Source organism: Aethalodelphis obliquidens, unplaced genomic scaffold, assembly GCF_003676395.1.
Source record: "Aethalodelphis obliquidens isolate GAN/ISIS:26980383/991018 unplaced genomic scaffold, ASM367639v1 scaffold32, whole genome shotgun sequence".
Taxonomy (NCBI): Eukaryota; Metazoa; Chordata; class Mammalia; order Artiodactyla; family Delphinidae; genus Aethalodelphis; species Aethalodelphis obliquidens.
The window spans coordinates 2,937,608-2,959,526 of NW_020837976.1; the positions used below are offsets into that span (position 1 = coordinate 2,937,608).

General features: G+C 46.2%; 1 protein-coding gene across 5 annotated transcripts in view; it reads right to left on the minus strand.

The window, feature by feature from the left end:
* Window positions 1-21,919, minus strand: part of SLC35D4 (solute carrier family 35 member D4) — a 108,228-nt gene that overhangs the window by 1,382 nt on the left and 84,927 nt on the right. For 4 of the 5 annotated variants that reach the window (XM_027127610.1, XM_027127608.1, XM_027127609.1 and 1 more), the window contains 3 exons: window positions 12,658-12,722; window positions 12,388-12,464; window positions 1,753-2,828 (listed from right to left, as the gene is read on the minus strand). In XM_027127610.1, coding sequence (XP_026983411.1) covers window positions 2,563-2,828; window positions 12,388-12,464; window positions 12,658-12,722 — 408 coding nt within the window. In that variant the 3' untranslated portion in view covers window positions 1,753-2,562. Of the gene's footprint in view, window positions 1-1,752; window positions 2,829-12,387; window positions 12,465-12,657; window positions 12,723-21,919 lie in introns of those variants that run through there. The other variant, XR_003437254.1, reaches the window with a different exon arrangement.

The following is a 21,919-nucleotide window of genomic DNA, read 5'->3' on the forward strand; positions in this document are numbered from 1 at the left end:
GGGCCCAGAGAGCCACAGAGGATGAGAGCAGTAATCTAGGCCAGTCCCTTGACTTACAGCCCTCTAGGCTCACCCTGAGTTCAGAGCTGAGCACGTGAACTTGGGCATAAAAGATGGTGGTAAAAGCTTGAAGAAAAAATCCCAAGAAGAAACGGAAGCTGAAGGAAGCAGGATGGTCTATTGAAGAAACATCTTATCCTTTGCCTCTTGCTAGTGTCAAAGTAAGAAAAGACCTGAGATTTTAAAAACAATGGGACTCTGGAATGAAGTTAAAAAAATCACACAAACAAAAACCAAAAAAAAATCCTTGTTAGAGATTCTTTAAAAAGAAAAAAAAAAAGGTCTAAAACTCTGCAGCAGAAATTTTGTTTTTTGGTTTTTTGAGGTACATTTATTTCTTTTATTGAAGTATAGTTGATTTACAATATTGTATTAACTTTCAGGTGTACAGCATAGTGATTCAATATTTTTATAGACTATATTCCATTAAAAGTTACTACAAGATAATGGCTATAATTCCCTGTGCTGTACAGTATATCCTTGTTGCTCATCTTTTTTATATACAGTAGTTTGTATCTCTTAATCCCATACCCCTACTTTGCCTCTTCCCTTCCCTCTCCTTTTTGGTAACCACAGTTGGTTTTCTATATCTGCTTCTGTTTTGCAAATACATTCATCTGTATTATTTTTTAGATTCCACATGTCAGTGATGTCGTGCAGTATTTGTCTTTCTCTGTCTGCTGCAGAAGTGTTTGAGGTCAGTCCTGCTGGAACAGGGAACGGGGTTTGCTAACTGTACATGGCTCTTTCTAGCCTTAGGAATCTCCATTTGCTCAAATGAGACGTGGAAAGACAGACATAAGATGACATTTGGACAGACGCCACTTTCTGCAAAGAGAGAACTGGACTCAGGTGTACAGACACGGTTTTGTGGGAGCAAAAGAACAAAGAAAATTGTAAACCCAGATTTTCTATTTGATCCTCGGTAGAAGGTTTGACATCTCAGATTAGGAACAAAAAACAAAGTGAAACTATATATGTATAAAGGTCACTCTGAACATGTTTACCTTAAATGACAAGCAGAGACCAGGAAAAGACAAGGAAATGAATTTAAGGGACTCAAGGTCCAAATATACTAATCCATTCCTATTTGTTTCATCTTGTTTCTTTTTTCAACAACTTGGAGAAAAAAATGCAGGAAGAATGGCCTGACTGAGCTGACCTTAGTCTTCACAAGGCCAAGAATGGACAAGCCTTGTTTCCCAGATGCTGGAGGTGGTCCTTCATCACTAACGGGGTGTCCAACCCTGCAGGGCCTGGATCCTTCCCGGACAGGACTCCCTGGACTTCATTACCTTCTATGTCTCAAAATGACCAAAACTGACACCTGGCAGAGTATAATGCATTCAGAAAACCTATTATGAGCAGGAATATTTGGAGTTAGACATTATTTTCTTAAACCTTCATTGGGGTTCAGAATCAAATGACCACTTCATGCAAATTCATTTCTTTTTTTTTTTGCTGTACGCGGGCCTCTCACTGTTGTGGCCTCTCCCATTGTGGAGCACAGGCTCCGGACGCACAGGCTCAGCAGCCATGGCTCACGGGCCCAGCCGCTCCGCGGCATGTGGGATCTTCCCAGACCGGGGCATGAACCCGTGTCCCCTGCATCGGCAGGCAGACTCCCAACCACTGCGCCACCAGGGAAGCCCAAATTCATTTCTTTTGACTCCCATAAAGGCAAGGTTTAGAGTTTTCATCCTATTTTTAATCTGGCCTGAAAAATATATTTCAGTGTTCAGTGATCTGAAACCTCCTCTGAGATAGCAGGGAATTAAATGGCTTATGAATATAACTGTGTGTGCGTTTACATATCTATGTTTTGTTTTGTTTTGTTTTCTTTGCGGTACGCGGGTCTCTCACTGTTGTGGCCTCTCCCATTGCGGAGCACAGGCTCCGGGCGCCCAGGCTCAGCGGCCATGGCTCACAGGCCCAGCTCCTCCCCTGCATCGGCAGGCGGACTCTCAACCACTGCGCCACCAGGGAAGCCCCTACATAGCCATGTTTGTTTGGTGTTTCCTCCACCAGTGCTTATTAATCCTATGCCCTCTGGTAATCATTAGTACCAAGTTAACCTAATGGTAGGCAAAAAAGGGTGTGTGCAATTCAACACAACACACAACCATAAAAAGGCTTCAGCACACACTCTGGAGCAGTAGTGTCCTTGCTGGTGTCTTACTTGGCCCAGAACCCCCATTTACCTCCTCCACCCCCGCCCCCAGTGGAAGCCCCGCTTGAGGAATTCTCTCTGTGCCCCTAGGCGGGGGAGTGTGCGTTCTAGGCAAGCCAGCCTGACAGCAAGGAAAGGGGGTCCCCGGAGGAGTCTCCAGGGATGTAAAATCACAAAACAAAACCAAAAGGCAACGCGATACCTTGGGCCCACTAGCAGGCAGTGAACGCTTATCTGGGAAGGGTGTAGTAAGGAGGCTTGCGTGGCAATCAAGGTGGGCGGAGCCATCCCCATACAGGTGAAATCCTGCATCTGTTTCTGCACAGCTGGGCTCACAGCACAGTCAGCAGGACTTGGGGAAGCCTCTCGACACAGTCCACTCTCTGCAGCGGCCCAGAGACCCCAGAAAAAGTTCTCCTCGATGCAGCGAGCAGCAGTGTCTCATCGTTCTTGCTTTCTTCTATCTCCAGGACAGGGAGCTCCAAAGCCCAGGGCGGTGTTCTCCACCTGCAGCCTGGGAGTCCACTTTCTCTGTGTTTAGGAGCCCTTCCGCTCTGAGAAAACCAGTAAGGCCTCTCCAAGGCCGCCGAGCAGGAGGCTGCAAGAAACAGCAAGAGGTCATCTTTCCCCTCCCCGGAGCCTGGGGGCTGTGGACACACGGAGTTGCCTGGTGCTCACATACCGCAGGGCGAGGGATGCCCCCTCATCCCGCAGCTGAGCATCTTGTCCCCCGCCTGCACTGCCCCGCTTTGAGGTCAGGCCCAGGGACTGCCCGGTCGTCCAGGGTAAGCCTCAGCTGTGTGGGGGGAGGGGAGTGGGCTGCAAGGTGGGTTGTGATACCTCCCCTTAGGGAAGAAGGTGATGTGTCCCAACCATCCTGACCAGGTGGCAGTGACTGCCCTTCGTTAATGCTCTCTGGCAGAAATATTGGAGGAGGGCTTCCCACAGAGCTGCCTGGTACTTTTTGCCATAGAGGGTTGATGAATATAAAATCATGCAGATATCCATAATCTTATCGTTATTAAGCTGACAATCTCTGAATCCTTTTATTTCATTTAGACTAACAGAACATTTAAAAACAAAATACAAATGGGGAGGGGACCTCCCTAGTGGCGCAGTGGTTAAGACTCCGCACTCCCAATGCAGGGGGCCGGTGTTCAATCCCTGGTCAGGGAACTAGGTACCACATGCATGCTGCAACTAAGAGTTCACATGCCACAACTAAGGAGCCCGACTGCGGCAACGAAGACGCAGCGCAACCTAAATAAATAAATATTTTTTAAAAAAAGAATAATGAAGAAAATACAAATGGGGAATCGTGAATTTCCCACCAGAGCAGAAATATCTATATGGTCAGTGATTTGAAAATGAAAAAATAGCAGAACAGAAGAGTGTGAGAAAGAGAAGAGCTGGATATTTTAACATGCCTAAAATGTAATACAATGAAAGGTCTGCACATTTCCTATTTTAAACTTCTCAGTAGACAACCTGGTGTCGGTCTGACTCCCCTGTCATTCTTCCCCAAAAGCACTTCTAAGGCCTGGGATGGGCCACGAGTAAAGGATTTTGATGGGGGTCCCTGAGGATGAAATGCTCTTGTCCAGAGGTGCCAACAACCCCACAATCCCACCTTCTTCTTCCTTTTTTCTCCCATTTACCTGCCCAGTATCCCACTCCTCCTATACACCCACTCCTCCTATACACCCACTCCTCCTATACACCCACACACCACACTCTCACATTTGGGCTATTGCATCTCCATATTCCTAACATATATCTAAGGCACCGAATGTATGAAACACACTTAGGCTGTGCATATCCTGTTCCCAGTGAAAAATGTCACCTATGTGGGTGACTGCGACATAAAGATAACTTGTACCATGGACCATTTCCAGTATAGCAGTGAACTGAATAAGTGTGAGAATAGAAAAACAATAAGCTGAATTCAAACTGTGCTCAGGTGTTTTTAGCTACGTAATCCTGCAAGTGTTAGTCTGCTGTTTCCTCAGCTGCACCACAGGAGACAATCACATCTAACCATCTCTGTGAGGCTTAGAAGGACGTACTTGAAGCAGCTGACCCCCGTGTGCGGCCTACAATGGGCAAGCAATGAAATATTCTTCTTTTCTCGACTGCTCTCCCAGAGTAGGGATCCCTTTCTCAGCAGCCCTCACCACTGGCTGGCTTCCCCACCTCTGCTTGAAAACTCCTTGTGAAGGACCCATCCTGCTCTGCAAAGCCAGCTCTAGCCATGGGGTTCAGGCAAGCATCTATGGGCATCTGCGGGCATCTTGTGGCAGGTCCCAGGGCACGAGGTTCTTCCCTCCTGGAGGAAGTCCTGCCTCATACTGACCTGACAACCTCACCTGTGAGTCTAAGTTCTGCTTTCTAGAGCAACAGAGAACAAATCTACGCCCCCATCACCCATCTGCCAACCCTACAGAATGGGAAAATCCCCTGAACCCCCGCCATGTCCCCTCCCTGGTGATGTCAGGCCTCTCTCTCTCTGGGTGAGGGCAGAGAGGCGCCAGTCAAGTGACTGCACTGGGGAGTGGGCTGGGAGGATGACCCCCGAGCCCGCTAACAAGGGGGAAAGGGAGGAGAGGGGCCCGAGGGAGATGTCTGCCTGACAGCTTAAGCTCCAAGTTGGAACGTACTTTCCTCTTTCCTACAGAAGTATTATAATAGTGACAATAAGTCGATGAATTCTCTTTAACGCGTACTAAGCTCATAATAACGTAGCTGAAGTTTGTGTCTATATTACGAACCGAATAAATTTCTGAGGACTTTCCTAGATCTATACTCATCATTTATAGGACTGTTCCTGGGAGAAACTAGGGTCCAAGTTCCAAAAGACCGTATTGAGAAACATGACCTATTTGTGCTTGTCCTGGTCTAGTTCAGGGACAGACCCAGATGCTGGCGGGTTCTACTGCCTCTTCTCTTTGGATGAAGAAGGGCCTGGGAAGGGGAAGCCATTCATTTTGTACACAGGCTCACCTCTAAAGACCTGGCTTTCCCTCCTTAGCCAATCTGCTGTTTCCTTCAACATCCCTTAAAGAACGCACATACCAGCTTCTTAAACCCCTGGGAAAGCGCAGAGTCACCGTGACCTGATGCAAGATCTGTACAGAACTTTGGCTTTGGAAGAGTTTTATTTCTGCAAATGTAACAGGAGGGGGTCACAGTCATTTCCACTAATCTTCCTTAATCACCAGGGAGAACAGGATATCGGTTGGCTCTCCGCCACCCTCACACCTGCAGCTTTAGAACAATGCTGCAGCGAAATAAACTTGCATTTCATCCCCTTGGCTTAGCGAGTTAATGAAACACCTAGCAGCTTAGGGAACGCTGACATGCAAACAAACCTGGTTCCGTTTACTGTTAAGAGAGCCAGGGAGGTGAGCTTTGATGCTGTCTTCTAAACAGCGGGAGATGCTGACACAAGGAGGGGGGCAGGAATCTTAATCGCATTACAGCTGGTCAAGTCAGAGCTTTACTGGACTGTTTGCAAATCTTATAATCCCCATCATTCCTGAAATGAACAAACTTCATGTAACAAGGCATAAACATCAGATTGCAGAGCAGAGGCAGCCAGAAATAGTCATCACTCGCTTCTCTTCCAGGGGGTTATTTTCAGCGTCTCTCCACTCCTCTTTTCTCCCATCGGGAGCCAAAGGCCCCATCTCAATTATACATTTATTACTGTGGTGATTCAATGAATTCCTATGGAACCCTCCAGACAGAGGACAGAGACTGTATCCTTTCCCCAGCTGTAGGCCTAGCACTTAACACAACACCCAATAAATATTTACTCAGTGAGTGATGGAATTCTTATAACTGCTCCCCCTTTTCCCATCTGGATTCCAAACTATTTTTGTTTTTCTCTCTTTTCCTCACCAAAACTAATTCAGCACTCCCTTGGGGACTTGCTGAGTGACAGTTCACAATCTGATAAACTACTCTGTGTGGAAAGGTAATGAGCATAGTTATGAAGGCCTTTCTCAGCATTTTAAAGAAGAGGTTTCAAATTTTTAATTCAAATGAAAAACTTCAGACACTGTGGTCCTAGAGGCACTTTGGGGTGTGTGGAAGTTCTTTCTTCACCCCTAAATTCACTCTTCCTACAAAGAGACTTGGGCAGTCTCCAAGCATTCCCCTAAAATTAAAGGCACAGACATCTCTACTCAGAGAGGACAGAAGACCATTTTCTAAAGACTCTTGGTGTTAATGAGGTTGGAACTGGAATCAAGTTGAAGCGATCCTCGTGTTTGCAGCCCAGGCTCAATGGCAGGCCCGGTGAATGATGGGCAAAGGTGAGGAGCTGATCACGAAATCCTACAAACAAACAGGTTGTGCTTTGGTTATTCCTTTCTCTCCTTGTCCCTAAACTGTTCCACAGAGAAGAGTGACTCTCTTTGTCTAAGGAGGATTCGAAGAGGAGGCACACACAACTAATTCTACTCGACAGGAACATCACTCACAGTTCAGAGTTTTTTTCTTTTGTATGTGTTGAATCCCCTTTGCCGAAATTTTAGAATAGAGGGAACTCATTATCGATCTGCACTGTAAAATGTTGTTAATTAAAAAATGAATACATATTAATCTGGAAATTTAAATTACTGGGCTTGTCATAGATATTAAAATACTGGGCTTTTATAGTTAAAAACAAGGTAATTAGCTGGACAAGAGCAGTTGCTTTTTTATACATATAAATTTATTTATTTATTCATTTATTTATTTTTGGCTGTGTTGGGTCTTCGTTGCTGCGCACGGGCTTTCTTTAGTTGCGGCGAGCAGGAGCTGCTCTTCGTTGCAGTGTGTGGGCTTCTCATTGCGGTGGCTTCTCTTGTTGCAGAGCACGGGCTCTAGGCATGCGGGCTTCAGTAGTTGTGGCACGCAGGCTCAGTAGTTGTGGCGCACGGGCTTAGTTGCTCCAAGGCATGGGGGATCCTCCTGGACCAGGGCTCAAACCCATGTCCCCCGCACTGGCAGGTGGATTCTTAACCACTGTGCCACCAGGGATGTCCCCAAGAGCAGCTGCTTTTAATTAAAGGCTTTAAAAGTTGACCAATGTTGGGGGCTTAGGCTTACCATTTTTCTTGGGTACAGGATTGAGAAGCCTAGTACCTGTTGATTCAGCAAACGGTGCCGGAAGGAGAGACGCAAAGGTGAGCAAAACGTGGCTCCTTTCCTGGAGGAGCTTCAGCCAGCAGGTGGGCAAGGAGTGCACACCTGTCACGCCGTGTGGTTCATGCTGATCGTGGAACACAGAGCGGGCAGCAAGGGCTGCCCAGGACCTGACCCCGGAGCTGATCCAAATCTCTAATTAGGAGATAAGCAAGTTCCTTAAGATCCTGCTGAAATTTCAAATGGCATGTCTCCACTAACCACCTCACAACTTCAGATCCGTGATTCCCAACCGGGGCGATTCTGCCCCTAAGGGAACCTTTAGCAATGTCCTGAGACGTTTTGCATTGTTACAGTTGAGGGGGTGCTACTGGCATCTAGTGAGGTGAGGCTCAGGTTTGCTGCTAAAAATCCTACAGGACACAGGACAGCCCCTCACAGCAAAGAATTATCTGGCCCAAAAACGTCAACAGTGCTGCGGGCGAAAAACCCTACTTGAGACAATGAGCTATTTTGTGCCTCTAAGCTGTTGCCCACCCACGAAGGTGGACAGTTAATTACATGGGCCCTCGTCTCCTGGAGGGTGACCTCTCTGGGGTCTTGGACGGTGTCTGGAGCCTCAGAGCCCAGCAAGCACTTCTTATAGAATGAATGAACGTACAAGCAAATGCAGGCGAGGATATCGGCTGATCCGGGGTCCCCGCCCTCAGCCAGACTGCAGTGGTGGCAGCTACGCTCACTCACGGAGCCCGTGTCCACTGAGCGGGCAGCCTCGACCCACTCCAGCGACTGCTGCTGTGTGGACGTGCAGGCCCAACTTAACAGCTGTTCCGTATTTTTAAAAGAATCTGGAGATCTGGATTTGTACAGGGAAATCACCTGATTTCTAAATGCTGAGTAATTTGAAATTTGAAAATCAAAAAAGAAGAAACAATGACTATACAGGCAAACACAGTAGGTCCAAACAAAACAGGCCTGCAGCCCTGCCTTCTCACTTCCGATCAGTCTAAGCTCCCACAGGACAGAGACTGGCCTCGGATCCCTGCCCAGGATCCGAGCTGGTCACCCAGTCACAGCTTGAACACACCCAGTCTATGGACAATGCAGATCAGCTCTGTGCAAAAGACAGGAAATCTGAAACACAGTCTGACATTCCTCTTCTGGCGGTTCACTTTGTGGTTGGAAAATTCTTTGAGGCTGAAAACACACGATCCTTAAATTCGAGAGTTCTCAAAAGTCAGGAAATTCCAAAGTCAAGGTTCCTTTTGCAATAATCACACGTGCTGTTTCCTTGATTTGGGTATACACAGCCCTTCTTTCCATCTTGTTCAGGGCGTACCACGAAGTCCACAGGATGTGGAACAGCCTGGAGATATGGCCTACGCACAGACGGCTGCTGGAACCTTCAGACTAAGCGTGGCCTCCCCACTGGAGAGCATCTCAGGCTCATTTCTCACACTCAGTTCAACACCTGGGTGTTTTTTGTTTTTCTGCTGTTTTTTTAATTCATTCTGAAATTGTATACAAAATACAATCAATGAGGCTTATTTGTAAGAAGGAAAATTACTGTCAAGAGTTGAGACGATCACTATGAAGGGTAAGATACAGAAATTGGGGGAAGAGTCTCGAGGATGCACCAGGATATCTTGGCAGTTAGGTTTTTGGACATCAACCTGCCTGTTTGTGTCCTGCCTTCCCAGAAGGACAGGTGCAGAGTAAGAAGGAGGGAGTGTAGGATCAGCTCCCTGCCCCCCAGCACCAGCTCCGGTTCCAAATCGCGAAGTCTCACCATTGGCACCTCTTGCCCCTCCATCCTTCCCTGTCCTCTCAGGGCTGGAGGGACCAAATACTCTTCCACCCCCAGTCTGACTAAGCCTCTCCCTTCTGCATCAGGTCCAGTTTCAAGTCAGTTCCAAGGCCCTCCAGCTCACCCCACCCTCTCTCTCTCCTCCAGTCTTCACATTCATTGTGCATTCAAACGGTTACTATCCTACTGCAGAAATTATCTTTATGACTTCTTCTCCCGAAAACTCCTTGAAGGCTGGATGATGTCTTACGTTCCTTAATGACTTCCATGTGCTTTTCATACAGCAGTCACTCAATAAATATTGTTAGTTGATTGATAGAATTATAGCCTCTAGTGTTATAAATCTAAGGCTGGACTTCCCTGGTGGTGCAGTGGTTAAGAGCCCGCCTGCCGATGCAGGGGCACGGGTTCGAGCCCTGGTCCGGGAAGATCCCACATGCCGCAGAGCAACTAAGCCCATGCGCCACAGCTACTGAGCCTGCGCTCTAGAGCCAATGAGCCTGGAGCCCGTGCTCCACAACAAGAGATGCCACCGCAGTGAGAAGCCCGAGCACCGCAACAAAGAGTAGCCCCCGCTCGCCGCAACTAGAGAAAGCCCATGCAGCAACGAAGACCCAACGCAGCCAAAAAATAAAAGAAATAAATTTAAAAAAGAAATCTAAGGCAATGAAATCCTTTTCCTAAAAATGTTCCACTGGACATTCTTAGTTCACCGTGTCAGCCCCTGAACAAGAAATAGAGCCGTTTTGTCCTGGGTAACGCTCCTTCTGTACTCCTGCCATATCATCTAGATGCTCTTTATAAACGATCAGACCGCTGGGAAGAGAAACATTTAGGCCAATGTCTCTTCCACCTCTCCATGACCTGCTTCTACCTAGACACTATCTACGCTGCTGCTAAGTCCTTGGCGTTTCCCACGTCATTTCTAGGGAGGTATGTGAAGTTTATGGGATGTTGGACACACACAGACCTGGGTTTGAATCCTGGTCCAATCACCTAGTAGCTCTAAAATCTTGGGACAATCAGTTAAATGTCTCTGAACCTCAGCTTCTTCATCTTTAAAACGGGGCTAACTTGGAGGGTTGTTGTGAAAGTTAATGAGATAATATTAATATAAAAATGTCTGAAATATAGTAGTTGCTCAATAAATGGTTATTATTAGTCAAAGGAAGAGGTGAGACTAGAAGGAGGAGGAAGAAGAGGAGGGTGTGCGAGTATTTCCTAATTTTTCTTTTCCTTCCGTTTTTCTTCTTGGGGCAGGAAATGCCCCATTAGGGGCTCCTGAGAGGGGTTGAAAATAGCTTTCACCGAATGCCGTGAGCAAAAAGATTCATTTCTGTCAGTCTGGATGGTTTAGGTGCAGACCTGCCCTCAGGCAGGGAGATGAGCAATAACAGACATCCCAGGGGCAGTGACTTTACACTTTTATCCGAGAGCTGTTCCTGGCACACAGAACCCCAGGAAATATCTGTTTATTGAACCAACCCCTCCCAGCCCAAAGCCACATGAGATGCAAAGTCACCTCCTGGACTTCCTCATCATGGTATTCCCAGAGCCTGGTCCTGCCCCTCACATTTATCTTTCAAGAACCTCATATTGATGTTTAAAAATGACACCATTTTTGTGTGTGTGGCTATGATGGCACAAGGCAGGGGATTATTTGCAAGACGTCCTGGGAGAGGGGAGGCTGCCCTAGACACACTGAGCACGAGTACCGGCCCCACCAACCAGCACTGTGGCTTTTGAGCAAACAGGTGACAATTCTGCAGGTCCAATGTGCACATGAATGCAAAAAAGTGGAGGGAGGGGGTGGGAGGAACCAACCCTTAGAATTACTCTCAGCCCCAGAATGGGAAAAAATATGGACTTTCTAGAACTACGCCTTATTTGAGCAAAGCTAAGCAACAATATGCTTTTTCTTTCCATCATGCTGGTAAAGAAATGGAAAAACCTATTCCAAAACTTGACTGCCATTCCATTTTGGCGTGCCATTCTTGGGGCGGGGGTGAGGGGGGATTGCCAAACAATGCATCCAAAGTGGAATGGAAATAAGCTTTATCTTCAAGTGGCCCTAAGCTTCTTTTCCTTTTTAAAACAGAGGTTAAGAGACCAGTAAGTAGCAACAACAAATATGACTTATTCTCCATAATGCGCCGCATTAGTGATTCAGGCCGGACAGCAGGCAGCCGTGGTCATAGCGGAGGAAAGCTGTGGGTCATCCGGCCAGCAGCCGGCAGGCTGGGCGAAGACTTGGCAAAGACTGACCCATTCCCGGGTGACTGAGAGGCTCGTCTTGCTCGACAGGCACCCGTCGGTGTGGTTTCACTTGGCAGACGATAGAGCCCACCTCCCTCAGCGCGGACATCCTGACCAAACAGTGCATCGTTCTCACTGTTGAATCAAACTGGTGTGACTTCTGGCACGTGGAGACGGTGGAAGCAGAGGATGACAGGCCTTTACTTTTTACTCGATGCATTTCTGCATTGTCTTAAACGTCTCACAAATAGCACCCGTTACTATGTAGATTTAAAAGACGTAAGTATATACCCCCCAAATAAAGCACGCCCACGAATGAGAGGAGCAACAGAAGTCTTAACAGTTTAAACTCACCATCACTCCCCACCTCGCCTCATCTTCCCTGAAGATGACAGCGACAGCCCTTGGTAATGATCACATCAGCGGGTTTGAATGCTAGCAAGCTGGAGTGGATCAAAGTCCTAACTCCGTCAGCTGTCCGATCGGCAGTCTGTGTAGAGCGTTCGGAGGTAGGACCCTACAGCCCATCTTCCACACGGCAGACTGAGGAATGTGTTTTTAACCTAGGAGCAAGTGGCTCCTCTGCTCAGAATCCTCTGATCGCTTCCCCCCTCACTCTTACAATGGCCTTTAAGACCCCACATGGTCAGCCACCAACCAGCCTCATCTCCTACTACTCTCCCCCATCAACCTGTTCCGGCCACACTGCTCCTTGAGCAGACCAAGCACACTCAGGGCCTTTGCACTTGCTGCTCCCCCCAGGGTCCCCAGGGCTCGCTCCCCCACTTCCTTCAGGTCTCTGCTCAAATACGGGAGGGAGAGGCAGTGCTGTCTTTAAGCAAATGGATGGGTGCATTCTACACAAAGATGATCTGGAACTTGACTAGGAGAAAATGAATGGAAGGGTCAAAGGCAAAAACACAAACATAGTTAAAGTTATATGCACGCATAATTAGTGGCTCACCTAGAGTGGTTGCTCTCGTGTGCATGAGTGACTGAAAGGTGTACCACTGATGCTCTGGTTCCTGCCCCGGATGCTGGCTACTGCAGGTGTGGTATATTCAGTTTGTGAAAATATTCATGATAGATGCACTCTTCTGAATGTATATTTATATGTCAATAAAATATATACCCAAACACACACCCTTTCTTCAACATTTGAGAGCAAATATTAGTATCCCAAGGAAACACAAACAACGAATTTTCTTCTCCTCTCTCTATGCAAAAGACTTACCATCCCATGGTGGCCCTGGTCAGGATCATATCAAACAGCAATATCGATAAACCAGCCGTGATCACCTGCAGAAATCATTTCAACAAAAGGTCATCAGAGCAGCAGGCCCTCGGCAACCTTCTCCAAAGCCATTCTTCACAAGCTTAGTTTGTACTAGTTCAGATCCCAGACGTCAGCCATGCCTTCCCACTTCATGACTTTTTGCCCCAAATACTTCCTAGTCCCCCTAATTACCTTTCCCAAATACCCCTGTATTTAGCGGAAAACGCTAAGTTCTAGCCTATTCTGAGGTGAGAATCTTCAAAGAAACATTTAACTTCCAAACTCTTCAAAGGAGGAGTTTGAAAGCCAACATCCAAACTCGTCTCTCCCCTGGGCAGGGGCATAGCAAGAATCCCTGTTTCCATCTTGTCTCAGCTGTGCAAAAAGAATCCTCAGGGTCAGAAGTACTCATTCACCTGTTCCCAGATCCTCCAGCTAAAAACCTAGCTGTCAACCTGCCTTTGCTAACACACCGTCTCTCGCCCTGCCCTAATGCCCCTGTCTTTCTGGCCCGTGACACACATTGTAAGAAACCAGGTACTTCCTAAGGGAGGGAGCAATGAAATCATTAATTAATTACTTGCAAACATCTAGAAGCCACAGGAGAGGGAAGAGGTTAGTCCACATCTCTCAGAGCTAGAAATTACATAAAAGTCTCTTAGGAATGGCAGTAACAGGACTCAGCCTCCAGCGGTGCCTCTAAGCATCGGCACAAAAAGTTTTGAGAATCAAAGACCCAACTTTGGAATGTCTGCTCAGGAAAGATGTTTTTTCCCAGAATTCTGCATTCTGGAATACAAAACGGCTTCCATGAGGAAGGTCACCCTAAGGACTTGCTTCCTTGCAATGAGAAGAAGTAAGAAGCAAGCCGTATCGGGATGGGTCATGCAGGCTGGATGCCCTCGGAGATGTCAACTGCCATGTCATTCAAGGGGACGTCATGTCCGGTCTTGGAGGCCTCTTCAGGTCCGAAGCCGGGAACAAGGCAACAAGCAGATGGTCAGAAGGAGGGAGTGTGTTTAATGGGTCTCATCTTCATTCATTTACCATCTCAAAAAGAAGTCTGGAAACATAAACCAGGAACATTCAGTACAGAAACTCCGTGAGCTCTTAGAACCTTTGTGGTAGTTTATTCATTTCAGGTCACTTTCTGTTTGCTTTCCTTGATTAATTTGCAGCAAAAACCTTGATAACGAAAAAGACCTATGGTGTCTTCAGGAGCAAAAAAGAAGTGGCAACAAGGTCAGAGAGACAGTTGCAAAGTAGAAAGCAAAGGACAAGAGGAAACAGATTTCTCAAAGTGAAAACGGAGCGGTGGCTTTTATCTTAAAGAGCTTTTATCTCAAAGAGCAGCTCTTCTTCCCCCATCCTGCCCTCTTCTTATTTGGCATTTTATATTTAGGACTTTTGTATCTATGGTCATAAATGAAGTGGGCCTAAAATTTTATTATTTTGCAATGCAATTGTCTGGTTTTGGAAACACGGTTATACAAACCAGATGAATTAATTCATCAGCTTCCCTGCTTCTTTTCCTATAAAGGATAAAGATGGTCTTTCCTGTGGTCTCTACTCTGACCTGACTGCCTCTGGACCTGGAGCTTCTAGTTGGGGTGGGCTTTAATCATAGTCAAGTCCTCTCTTTCTCCTGGATTCAAGTTTCTCATTTTCATTTTTTCCAAAAATGTTTTTCATCTATGTTTTCCACTCATTAACATTTAGCAGTTTGGAGAAATATTATTTTATCTTTGTGCCCATTTTTATCACCTTCCCTTTATTTAAAATAAATTTATTTATTTATTTACTTTTGGCTGCGTTGGGTCTTCGTTGCTGCACGTGGGCTTTCTCTAGTTGTGGCGAGCGGGGGCTGCTCTTCGCTGTGCTGCTTGGGCCTCTCATTGCGGTGGCTTCTCTTGTTGCAGAGCACGGGCTCTAGGCATGCGGGCTTCAGTAGTTGTGGTGCGCAAGCTCAGTAGTTGTGGCTTGCAGGCTCTAGAGTGCAGGCTCAGTAGTTGCGGCACACAGGCTTAGTTGCTCTGCGGCATGTGGGATCTTCCCAGACCAGGGCTCGAACCCATGTCCCCCGTATTGGCGGGCAGATTCTTAACCACTGCGCCACCAGGGAAGTCCCTATCACCTTCCCTTTTGTTCTTACTTTTGTTGTCATTTTCTCTTACTTTTTTTTTTTCCTTTCCTTCCTTAGTCTTAACCAAAGTTAATCTCATTAATCCCTCTTTACTTTTGCAACTTCTTGGACATTTCCTGGGATGGTGCCAACAGAGATTTATTTCTTGGAATTGCTGAAAAGGCCTCCATTCTGCTGACGGAGGTTAGTGATGGCAGCTTGGTGTTAACGGAACAACTCATAACGTTTCTGAAGCCTTTCTTAACTCTTCACCATTGTGTTCATCTCCTTTGCCCTTTTTACCAGCTTTTTTCCAACTTCACTGAGGAATAGTTGACAAATATAAGTGTATCTATCTAAATGGCACAACGTGATGATTTGATATACATATACATACATGGCCTCCACTAATTGTCTTCTCTGATGGCTTTTTCCATATGACTTTAGTCTCCTTTGTGGAACCATCCCCTCCCACATGCCCTGCAACAGTCATAGCTGAGGGCTTGTGGCTCTGTTCCTCTACGAGTTTCTTCAGCTTAGGAGGAATCTCGTCTTCCATGAGATAGACAGCTGGCCTGCTTGTTCCTATTAACTGCACCTTTTGCCAAGAAAAATACCTCTGAGAATTTTCAAACCAGCCCTTACTTGAAAATAAGGTTGGTTTATAGCCAGACTGGTGCCTTTCCATCTGCCGCTTCCTGGAAACGTCTGCATGGTCTCCTGCCTTTCTCCTGGGCCCCTCTTTCAAACTTCTCTAAATTTTTCTCTCTCAATGAGCAAATCTTCTGCTGGCTGAGACACTCAGTGAAATTTCACAAGAAGGTTTGTCTTCTTTCTGCAGGGAATTTATAGTGAACTTGTTTATTCGGTAGAGCTACTGGGGAGGCAGATGGGTCACTTTTTAATCAATTTCCAGAAGGACCCTCAGTTCCTTAGGCTTCTCTGCTTTCTTTTACCTCCATCACCAGCCCCAGCGGTCAGATCTTTTAGAAGCATTTCCCATCACCCTCTTCCCCCCCGCCCCGTGTGTGTGTGTGTGTGTCTCTCTCTCTCTCTCGCTCACACACACACACACACACACACACAGTCACCAAAGTTCTACCACGTCACAAAAGTCACAGCGTAAGGGATGAGTAGCAGCTGACAACACCCCACTGAGGGGTGGACCCTGGGCAGGTGTCCAGCCCGACTCACCCACTAAGTGACTTGCACCCACACATCCATCTCAGCCTGTATGAGCTTCAAGGTCATGCCCCAGCAAAGCAACAGATTTCCATACGCCATGGGCCATCAGGGCTGCTCAAAAACACTGGGAAGTGTGTGAATGACAAATCTGCTCGTGCTAAGAGTCCACTCCACTTCTAACTCCACCGAGGAACAAACGGAAGCCAGGTGAACCGATCTTTCACCTTCACCGCTGACTGTGCAAGTCTGGGTACAGAATGTCCCATGCAAGGGCACCTGGGGGCAGAATTCGGGAGGTGCAACCGACTCCCTAAGCTCAGAGGTGGGGAAACGGTGACCCAGAGATGGTGTGTGACTTGCTCCAGGCCCCGGCGACTTCACGGCAGGGAGCAGTGGAGTCAAGGCCCTGACTCCCAGGTCAGCCTTCTCTCACAGCCAGAAAGGCCCCACATGAGCTCCATGCAGCTTTTTTGAAAATAAGAGTCCACTAAAAGCAGGGACTCAGATATCTGCAAGCCCATGTTCAGAGCAGCATTATTCACAATAGCTAAAACTTGGAAGCAACCCAAGTTCCCATCAATGGATGAACGAGTAAGCAAAACGTGATATATATATATATACATACACACACACAATGGAATATTATTCAACCTTAAAGAGGAAAGAAATTCTGACATATGCTATAACACGGGTGAAGCTTGACATTATGCTCAGTGAAATAAGCCGGACGCAGATGGACAAATACTGTATGATTCCACTTATGTGAAGCACTTGGAACAGCCAAACTCACAGAGATAGAAGGTAGAATGGGTGTTACCAGGGCCCGGGAGGGGTGGGAAATTAGTGTTTACTGGGTACAGACTTTCAATTTACGTTGATGAATGTCAGTAAAAGCATAAACTTTTTTTCCTAACCTTTAAAACGGCTAAAATCTGCCCACGAGAAAGACTCCAAGTTACTCTTGGGGCTTGCCATTCAGGAGATGGAAGTAGCAGCCGTCACTGTCAATCGTTGTTCTTGCTTTCAAAAAGCATTTAAAAAAAAAAAAAAAAAAAAGAAATACAAATGTTTCCCCAAAGAAGAAAGAGCCCTGTGGTCTGAGGAATGTCTGCCTTGCGCACATGAGGACCTGAATGACAAACACCAGGACCTGCCACGGTTTGGGCTGCCAACAACAGCAGAACTCAATACATTGTGTCAACGGCGGGGCTTTGAACTTCCTGGATTTGTCAATGGATGTCACAACCTCTGTGTTATTTAAACAGATTTTAGTATTTAAAGCAGATCAGGTTTGTTTTTTAAACATTCATTTCGATCCTGAGACAAATTTCCTGTTTGTTTAAGGGAAAATAAAGAGGAACAGTTGTTGATGGGAACCCGCCAGAGAGTCGTGTATTTGGAAGAGAAGCAGAGATTTAGCTTTGCTGTTTGTTATTGTTTTGATGTTACTGTTGTTGTTGTTGAAGTACATAGGACACAAGGAAAAAGTGGCCAATGGCAGCGTGTATACAAGGCCCTTCACCGTAACTGCCCCGGTTTCAGCCATGCACCTCCCACGTAAACTGGTTATAGGTTTTCAAACCCTGTTTCATCCCATCATCTTGCCTTTGCTCAGCAAGTTTTCTCTACCTGGAATAATTTCACAGGCCTCCTCAAACAATCCCTATTCACCTTTTGAAAATCCATTTCTAAAACTTTTCCTGAGTGGATCAGAAGCTTCTTCTAGGGGCTTCCGTAACCCCTTACCATTGCACACATCAAATTCTACTGAAATGGTGGTCTCCCCACACTGGAGGTGAGCTATTCATCTTTGTATGTTCGGGGCCCGGCAACAGAGACTTGCATACAGTAAGTGCCTGAAACAGTTTACACAAATGCACTGTATCGTCAGAGCTGGTAACATAACCCCAAAGGTCACAGTGTTGTTTATTTTTAAATCACTTTTCATATATTAGGGACACTGGAACCCAGACCTGAGAACCCTGGGGGCAATCTCTCTGTCCCTCGTCTGTGCTTCTTGGACCAATTACCTCCATGGGACTCCACAGAGAAGAGCTGAGACTGGCTCTCTGGTTCCAAGTCCAAAAATGCCAGGGAAGATTCTGATTGGTCCCTGAACCAATTGACTGTGGCCTGGGAAACAGAGTAATGTAAGAACATGGAAGCTCACCCTTGAACTTCATGGTTGGAATGGAGGAAGGAAGGTTTCCCTGGAGGAAGGTAGGGAAAGTGCTGGGCAGACAGAAGAACAGCTGTCTTCTATACCCTTGCCATCGAAACCATCTGGGAGCTTGCAGGAAATGCAGGATCTCAGGCCCCACCCCAGACCGACTGAGTAACATCTACAGTGGAACAGACCCCTGATGATATGCACGCCCACTAAAATGTGAGGTGTTCTGCTCCACGCCATCCAACTCCAGCACTGGCCAGATGGTACTGCCACATCTCCAGGGAAAGGTGAACTCTAGCTTTCTCACAGGCTGTAGAGGCACATGTCAGACTGTCCTGGAGTCCATCTGTGTTTCAGATTCACATATGAATGTAACCAACCCAGGCTTTCTTTTAGGTTAAAGAGTAAATCTAATAAAAATGTATAATCTCAGATCAGGCTGTCTTTCTCGCCTAGGACCAAAGAAACTATGCCAAATCCACTAGACAGAAACCAGAGCTAAGGCTGAGAACTCTGTTTGGTGTTTTATTTATTTATTTATTTTGGGGGGCTGCGTTGGATCTTCATTGCCGTGTACAGGCTTTCTCTAGTTGCAGCAAGCGGGGGCTACTCTTCATTGCGGTGCGCAGGCTTCTCATTGTGGTGGCTTGTCTTGTTGCGGAGCACAGGCTCTAGGCACGTGGGCTTCAGTAGTTGTGCCATGCAGGCTCAGTAGTTGTGGCTCACGAGCTCTAGAATGCAGGTTCAGTAGTTGTGGCACACGGGCTTAGTTGCTCCATGGGATGGCACACGGGCTTAGTTGCTCCTTGGTCTTCCCGGACCAAGGCTCGAACCTGCGTCCCCTGCATTGGCAGGCAGATTCTTAACCACTGCACCACTAGGGAAGCCCCTGTTTGGTGTTTTTAAAATATGGAATTAATTTATTCAATATCAATCCTATGATTTATTCCAGGATCAGTTAATGACAGACAAATCATGCTAAACTCCAGGCAGAGCTATTAACAGCATTTGGTATCACCCCATTAAAATATACAATGAGCCATTACTTTTTCAGGTATCAAAAAATGACATTTACCATAAGTACACTGGGACTGAGAATATAGCTGAGGAACGTAAAGAGATCAAGGTCACGTGAAGAAAGGATAAATTCTAAACCTAGAGAAACCTCGGATGACTTTTAACAAACTCCTACATTTTACGGAAAAAGCAATAATAGAACAAAATTAGAAAAAAAAAAGTGACATAAATATCTAGTTCATGGAAGGTAAGGGAAGAAAGTAACCAAACTTTAAAGAGGTCAGGGACTTCCCTGGCAGTCCAGTGGTTAACACTCCATGCTCCCAAGGCAGGGGGCACGGGTTCAATCCCTGACCGGGAAACTAAGATCCTGCATGCCTCACGGCATGACCAAAAAATTTTTTAAAAAATAAAGAGGGCAGGGCTTCCCTGGTGGCGCAGTGGTTGAGAGTCCTCCTGCCGATGCAGGGAACACGGGTTCGTGCCCCAGTCCGGGAGGATCCCACATGCCGCGGAGCGGCTGGGCCCGTGAGCCATGGCCGCTGGGCCTGCGTGTCCGGAGCCTGTGCTCCGCGACGGGAGAGGCCACAACAGTGAGAGGCCCGTGTACCGCAAAAAATAAAAAAATAAATAAATAGGGCAAAAAATGTCCCGGGTGTCAGGCTCAGCAGTGTCACATGTATGAATTCATCTGCTCCTCGCAACAACCCTCCACAGGAGGGGAGGGTGCTTTGTCCCATTTTACAGATGAAGAAACTGAAGCTCCTTGAGGTCAAATATCTTGCTCAAAGCACACAGTCACAAAAAGGGAAGAGTGCAGACTCAAACCCAGGTCTCCTGGTTCCTGTGCCAATCCTCCTTTTCCACTTCCAAGTTAACCCTCAATGGTAGCTCTGCTTAACCCTGAAGATGTCAACTTGACTCAGTAGCTCTCAACCCTAGCTGCACAACAGAATCTCCTGAGAAGTTAGAAAACAAAAACAAAAACAACTAAAGTCCTGTCCCATATCAATGAAATTGGAATATCTTATAATAAGGTCCAGGTATCAGCATTAAAAAAAAATTCCCTAGGAATTCTCCTATGGGGCCTCTCACTGTTGTGGTCTCTCCCGTTGTGGAACACAGGCTCCACACGCGCGGGCTCAGCGGCCATGGCTCACAGGCCCAGCCGCTCCGCGGCATGTGGGATCCTCCCAGACCGGGGCACGAACCCGTGTCCCCTGCATCAGCAGGTGGACTCTCAACCACTGCGCCACCAGGGAAGCCCCCTTTTTTTAAAAAAAACTAATTAATTTATTTATTTTTGGCTGTGTTGGGTCTTCATTGCTGCATGCGGGCTTTCTCCAGTTGCTGCGAGCCGGGGCTACTCTTCATGGTGGTGTGCGGGCTTCTCATTGCGGTGGCTTCTCTCGTTGTGGAGCACAGGCTCTAGGTGTGCAGGCTTCAGTAGTTGTGGCTCGTGGGCTCTAGAGCGCAGGTTCAGTAGTGGCGCACAGGCTTAGTTGCTCCGTGGCATGTGGGATGTTCCCAGACCAGGGCTCGAGCCCGTGTCCCCTGCATTGGCAGGCGGATTCTTAACCACTGTGCCACCAGGGAAGTCCCTAGTGATGTGTTCTTAATTTCAGTAAAAGTATCTACAAAACTGCCAAAATTCACAGAACCACTTTATAACATTGATGAATAAGCCAGAACCTGGTAAATAAGACATCATCATTACCATCATCATCAGCATCTTCACCACAGGAATCATTTATTACACCATTTTACATTACCACCACAGTGGATGAGGGTTTCAACGTCTTCACATCCTTGTTCTTATTTGTCTTTTTTATTATAGCCATCCTCGTGGGAGTGAGGTGGTGTCTCACTGTTGTTTTGAGTTGCACGTCCCTAATGGCAAGTGCTGCTGAACATCTTTTCATGGGCCTACTGGCCATTTATTTATCTACTTTGTAGTATTGTCTCTTCAGACTCTTTGCCCATTTTTAAACTGTGTTATCTTTTTACTATTGAGCTTTAAGAGTTCTTTATATGTTCTAGATACAACTCCCTTATCAGATATATGATTTGTCTGTGAGTTGTCTTTTCATTTTCTTGATGGTGTCCTTTGCAGCTCAAAAGTTTATAATTTTGATGAAGTCCAATTTATCTATTTTTTTCTTTTGTTGCTTGTGCTTTTGGTGTCAAAGCCACATTTTGAGTAGCAAGGAATTCTAAATCACTATTCCAACCAACACCTTAACTAATGATTCACTATACATGAATCATACCATTATATCACAGTTTCCTTTTTATAAAGCCATTCATTCATTCTACCTTCAAACATTTATATTCTACTTTAGAACATGATCTGTCTATCCAAATTAAGTACTACTTTACTTGATTTATAATGAGTTTCCAATGTGAATTTTAGAAGCCAATATCATGCTATGTGATATGAATACAAGACAACAGAAATCTGAGAATTAGGAGATGAAATAAGCATGTATATTTAATGAAAAAGTCTAGAAAACCTCAAGTAGTAATTCTCCAAACATATTCATAGTAATTTTGAAGAGGCTGGTGACTAGTTCTTTAAGGTAGGAATAGAGGAATGGAGTGTTGAGATTATCTAATCTATCCCCTAAATTTCAGCACTTTAAAGATGTCATTCCATTGTCTGTTGGTATTCATAGTTTCAGTTGAAATGTCAGTTACTTTTAAAATTTAAGGTAATGTCTTTTTCC